This window comes from Bison bison, unplaced genomic scaffold (genome assembly GCF_000754665.1).
Source record: "Bison bison bison isolate TAMUID 2011002044 unplaced genomic scaffold, Bison_UMD1.0 scf7180017864348, whole genome shotgun sequence".
NCBI lineage: Eukaryota > Metazoa > Chordata > Mammalia > Artiodactyla > Bovidae > Bison > Bison bison.
The window spans coordinates 1,144,431-1,150,952 of NW_011494920.1; the positions used below are offsets into that span (position 1 = coordinate 1,144,431).

At 40.1% G+C, this 6,522-nt stretch overlaps 1 protein-coding gene across 1 annotated transcript in view; it reads right to left on the reverse strand.

Annotated features, from left to right (window-relative positions):
* The window catches only part of LOC104999211, a 256,096-nt gene that overhangs the window by 82,782 nt on the left and 166,792 nt on the right, over nt 1–6,522 (reverse strand). Inside the window, exon 7 of the mRNA XM_010854715.1 lies at nt 4,369–4,533. Within this exon, the coding sequence (XP_010853017.1) occupies nt 4,369–4,533 (165 nt within the window). The remainder of the gene's footprint in view (nt 1–4,368; nt 4,534–6,522) is intronic.

Here is a 6,522-nt window from a genome sequence, read left to right on the forward strand (position 1 = left end):
TTTCCAGTGGTCATGTATGGATGTGAGAGTTGGACTGTGAAGAAAGCTAAGTGCCGAAGAATTGATGCTTTTGAGCTGTGGTGTTGGAGAAGACTCTTGAGAGTCCCTTGGACTGCAAGGAGATCCAACCAGTCCATTCTAAAGGAGATCAGTCCTGGGTGTTCTTTGGAAGGACTGATGCTGAAGTTAAAATCCAATACTTTGGCCACCTGATGCAAAGAGTTGACTCACTGGAAAAGACTCTGATGCTGGGAGGGATTGGGGGCAGGAGGAGAAGGGGATGACAGAGGATGAGATGGCTAGATGGCATCACTGACTCGATGGACGTGAGTTTGAGTGAACTCCGGGAGTTTGTGATGGACAGGGAGGCCTGGCGTGCTGCAATTCATGGGGTCGCAAAGAGTTGGACATGACTGAGCGACTGAACTGAAATGAACTGAACTGTAATGAATAAAAGAGAATGACAGTATGAGACCAGCAGTAGAGAAAATCAGCTGCAAAATATAAACAGAGTTGCAGAATTGAATCTTCTTTCTTCCATAGATGATATCGTATATCTTGACATGGGTTTGATTTTAACAAGTGCTTCCCAGCTGGTGCTAGTGGTAAAGGAACCCATCTGCCAATGCAGGAGATGTAAGAGACACAAGTTCAATCCCTGGATCCAGAAGATGCCATGGAGGAGGGCATGTCAACCCACTACAATATTCTTGCCTGGACAGAGGCAAGCTCCATGGACAGAGGACTCTGGCAAGCTACAATCCACAATGCCACAGGGTGGCAAAGAGTCGGACACGACCAAAACAACTCAGCATGCACATTCGTTGGTCAAAACTCAATGCCTGAGCTGGTAATGCTTGCATATTTTATTATATATATAAACTTTATATAAAAATAGTAATTCAATATTAAATTCTGGTTCATTATATGCATGCTGAAATATTTAGGGGTAATTTACTGATATCTGCAATTTTCTTTGAAATACATTAGAATTAAAAAATGGATTAAAGGAAGGATAAAAGATATACATAAATAGGTGATAAAGGGCCTATAGAACAATATAAGTGAGAATTTGGGTTATGGTTATATATGGTGTCGTTTTTCATTGTAAATTCTCTCAACTTTGCTGTATATTTGAAAAAGATCATCATAAAAATGCTTTAAAATTGAGCATCTCAGCTCCAACCATGACTTATTAGAGAAACTGCTCTGGATCAATGACCCTTGTGATTAATGCATCTCCTTGGGGTGGATGAGCCTGAAGATAGGCTTTGAGGCCCTAAAGGCTGTGGCCAGGACCTCCAGCAGCTTCTTCCCCACCCCTGATAATTTGTTTGAATTGAACTCGAGTCTTGGTCATAGGAACCCCGGCATCCAACTTTGACTAGAAATATGCTTTCCCCGAAAAAGGATGAAATATAAATAAATCTTTATACTCACTGGCCTTGTGATAACAAAATTTTACATAAACTTATAGTATAAATGTTTAGTTATAAAAAGAAAGTATTTCAGCCCCATTGCAATTTTATCTTTTTGTTCTCCTTGTAAAAACTACACTGAGATTTATTGCAAGGACCTTATAAAAGTAATAAAATAATATAAAATGATCATAAAACTAATCACATATTTTATAGAAAATAGCAGAATAAAATCACTTTTTTGTGAGATGTCAAATGCAAAGAAATGTATGACTTAAGACAACTCTCTGCTGTCTTTAAGCATCTAAAGTGTTCAACTTCTTGTGTTCTTGTAGGACTGGGAAGACATTTATTCCTGTCAATTTGAAAAAGCTCTACTGACCACTCTCCATGCTTATAGGAATGTTCAGTGTGAATTCTGTTAACTGAAAAACCTTTTTAATAAATGTCTTTCTTGTCTTTTCCATTATGTTTACTTAGACTGTATCCCTCCATATCAGTCAAAAGAACAAACAAAACAAAAAATATTCAGGCTTCCTATAGTCATATCCTTTGAAACAAGTTGCTATTATGACATACTAAGGTCTACTAACTTCTGTATATGCAGAAATGTAAACAAAATAAGTCCAGAGATAATCAGGCAATACAGGTTGAATATGACCCAGGAATTCATCACGCTTCCAAATAAACAACTGCTATCTTGGACTGAATTAATAAAAGCATAATGAGATCAAATGAAGCATTAACTCAATTAGTAGGACTCTGTCAAGATAAAGATTCAATAAGGAATTTATAGAAATTTTAAAAACTAGAATACATTTCTGAGAAGACACACAAAATAATATTTAAAAGAATGGAACTAGGACTTCCTAGGTGGCCCAATGGTCAAGAATCTGCCTTCCAATGCAGGGGAGGTGGGTTCAAGGGTCAAGGGACTAAGATCCCACATGCCATGGGACAACTAAGCTGGAGTGACACAGCTAGAAAGCCCGCATGCTGCAATGAAGACCTGGAGCAGCCAAATAAATATTAAAAAAAAAAAAAAAACCTCACACTGCATTAAAATAAGTAAATAAATAAAAGAATGGAACTTAATGGAAAACCATGAAAAAAAGAAAAAGACAAAAAAAGTGACCCAGCTGGTGACTGTCTGCCCTCCAGCTTTGCTGGAACAGAACAAGATGAAACAATCGACAACAATAGATGAAATAAGACAGAATACTCACTCAATGGCCCCCTTTCAGTCTCCGTGAACCTTTTCTTTCTGAAGCACTGTACACCGTCAGTCGCTCCCTCCCTTAGGATGAGTCTCCTCTCCTTCTTAAAGTAGAACTCTTTCTCATCTTATCTCGATGGGCACTTTTTTATATCTATGGTCTCCAAAGTTTCAAGGTCATAAAAAGAAGGCAAGAGTTTGGAAATCAAATGGGTTAGTCTCCACATAATGTTTTACTTTCACTGTGTTCGTTTGCTTTTACTTTTTTACTTTTACTGAGTGCTGTAAAATGTGGATGTTATTTAAAATTATACCCTTTTTTTTTTGACCCCCTTTTCTTTTTATTCTCTTTCTCCTCCCTGTATAATCTCACCCACACACGCTGGTGACTCTGAAAATTACATTCTAACTTTAATCTCTTTCGTAAACTCCAAACTGAATTCTCTTCTCCTCAGGGGTCTTGCAGGTTCATAAAATATCATCATGTTGAAAACCAAACTTATCATTTCTGCCTAGACCTTCTCCTTGTATAATATTTTCTATTAATGGCATTCCTATCAAAGTAATTGGAGAAGGAAATGGCAACCCACCCCAGTGTTCTTGCATGGGAAATCCCATAGACAGAAGAGCCTTGCAGGTTATATAGTCCATTCCCTGGGGTCACGAAGAGTCAGACATGACTTAGTGACTAAACAACAACAACATCAAAGCAATCCTCCAGATTAGCAACCACGAAATGACCTTAAGTTTCTCTGCCTCCTTCTCAACCTCCCACATTATGGGGTTCTTCTGTCTCTCCTTTCTATACTGATGCTTCTTGAAAGTAAGGACTTATTGTATACATCCTTATCTCAGTGCCTAGAAGGGTGTCCAGTACATACAAGGTGTACAAGGTAGGATGGAAGAAAGGAGAGAAGAAAGGAAAGGAGGGAGAAACAGAAGAAAGGAATAATGAAAGGAGAAGAGAGAGATGTAAGGAGGAAAGCAATTAATAAAATGACTGAGTTATTACTAATAATAGGATAGTTAAAGTTTATAACAGCTGACAGCTGAGGCTGTAATTCTTCTGTGGCAGAGAGTTCTTTTTGCTGGAAAGACTTATGAAAAATCTTTAGAGTAAAAGTTAAGCCCCTCAGGGCCTACTTATCAATCAATGAAAGCTTGGAGGGAATGTGGAATACTCTATGTAACAAAAAGAGTTTGGAGGATTCCAAGGCAAAATAAGAGACACAGGAAGAAAAAATGAGGCACTCATAAGGACAGTGCACTCATCACCGTGACCCTCAAATCCTCCATCAGTTCTAGGAAATCCATGAAAATCTTGGTGTGAGTAGATATTTTCAATCTTGAAATGCAATGAAATGATAGAATTTAGAATCTAGGTTTACATAGGATAAAAAATGAGACAAAATTAAGAGACACAAAAGCCAGAGTGTTAGGGAACCATTGGTCAAAACTGCTCAACTTAGCTTGGCACGATGATAACCACTTGCATGAGCTATCTCACAGCAGGAGGTCCCGGTGAGGAACACGGTGCTGTCATGGAAAAAAACTAACTGGGAACATTCAGAAGGGGCCAAAATAAAGAAGACAGCAGCTCATAGTATGTCCTACAAAACTCCCAGAATCCTTTACACTGGAATCTGTCCTGGCTGAGAGCTGCATGCACCACCAGGAAGGACTCTGAGTCAAATTAAAGCAAGATGACTGGCCAGAGACAACTCAGAAACTCACCCCTCCCCATGAGGCCTGAGACGGTAAGCCACACGGCAGAGCAGTTCTCCTGGTTTCCCTTACCGCACTGTTCTCCACCCAGGCACCCCATTCCAATAAAGTCTTTTGCTTTGTAAGCACATGTCTCTCCTTGGAAAGAGTCCATTCTGGACAGGGTTTTCTCTCCTGCAACAAGAGGACAAGGCAACAAGCAGAACTGGGGTTACATTCACAGTCACATGTTACAGGGAAAGTACTTAGATTGGCCGTGAACGTGGCAGGTGAAGCATGACCTCAGCCTCTGCCAGGGAATCTAACATGGATTATCGGATCACAAGGACAATGATTATCCAAAAAATCAAACCAAGGTTACAAAACTACATGCTCAAGATTGTACCTGACATAGCTCTATTTCAAATTCACAGACAGGGCCAAATAAACCAGCTTAAAATTCTCATTTTAAGTCAAGAATTTCGGCTTTGATCTGGGGCCACTCCTTTTTCCTAGAGCCATCTAGAATAGTGGTATGATCCCTGAAGAGGTTTAAATGCTTGAAGCTAGTACAGCCTTGAAAACAGATACTGCTCCCTACTGCTCAAATAGAAGGAAATCTGTATAAGCTGATACACACTTTGGCAGGAGGCCAACAACTTCAATATACTCTTTTTTTATTTTGTTTTTTACTTTTCAAGGGGCTCAGTAGTCACCAATCTACACTTGTATTCTTATAGTTAAGTGAGATGGGGAGTAGAAGAAAGAAATGGGAATATCTGATGGTTTGAGGTAGAAACATTTATGTCTGCCAATTCAGTTGAGTTCAGTTCGGTCACTTAGTCATGTTTGACTCTTTGTGACCCTATGAACCACAGCACGCCAGGCCTCCCTGTCCATCACCAACTCCACATCCCAAACCCACATCCATAGAGTCGATGATGCCATCCAACCATCTCATCCTCTGTCATCCCCTTCTCCTCCTGCCCTCAATCTTTCCCAGAATCAGGGTCTTTGCCAGTGAGTCAGCTCTTCGCATCAGGTAGCCAAAAGTATTGGAATTTCAGCCTCAACACCAATCCTTCCAATGAACACCCAGGACTGATCTCCTTTACGATGGAAAGATTGGCTCTCCAAGGGACTCTCAAGAGTCTTCTCCAACACCACAGTTCAAAAGCATCAAGTCTTCGGTGCTCAGCTTTCTTTATAGTCCAACTCTCACATCCATACATGACCACTGGAAAAACCATAGCCTTGACTAGACAGACCTTTGTTGGCAAAGTAATGTCTCTGCTTTTGAATATGCTGTCTAGGTTGGTTATAACTTTCCTTCCAAGGAGTAAGTGTCTTTTAATTTCATGGCTGCAATCACCATCTGCAGTGATTTTGGAGCCCAGAAAAATAAAGTCAGCCACTGTTTCCCCATCTATCTGCCATGAAGTGATGGGACCAGATGCCATGATTTTAGTTTTCTGAATGTTGAGCCAACATTTTAACTCTCCTCTTTCACTTTCATCAAGAGGCTCTTTAGTTCCTCTTCACTTTCTGCCATAAGGGTGGTATCATCTGCATATCTGAGGTTATTGATATTTCTCCTGGCAATCTTGATTCCAGCTTGTGCTTCTTCCAGCCCAGCGTTTCTCATGATGTACTCTGCATAGAAGTTAAATAAACGGGGTGACAATATACAGCCTTGACGTACTCCTTTTCCTATTTGGAACCAGTCTGTTGTTCCATGTCCAGTTCTAACTGTTGCTTCCTGACCTGCATACAGGTTTCTCAAGAGGCAGGTCAGGTGGTCTGGTATTCCCATCTCTTGAAGAATTTTCCACAGTTTAGTGTGATCCACACAGTCAAAGGCTTTGGCATAGTTAATAAAGCAATAGATGTTTTTCTGGAACTCTCTTGCTTTTTCGATGGTCCATTGGATGTTAGCAATTTGATCTCTGGTTCATCTGCCTTTTCTAAAACCAGCTTGAACATCAGGAAGTTCATGGTTCACATATTGCTGAAGCCTGGCTTGGAGAATTTTAAGCATTACTTTACTAGCGTGTGAGATGAGTGCAACTGTGCGGTAGTTTGAGCATTCTTTGGCATTGCCTTTCTTTGGGATTGGAATGAAAACTGACCTTTTCCAGTCCTGTGGCCACTGCTGAGTTTTCCAAATTTGCTGGCATACTGAGT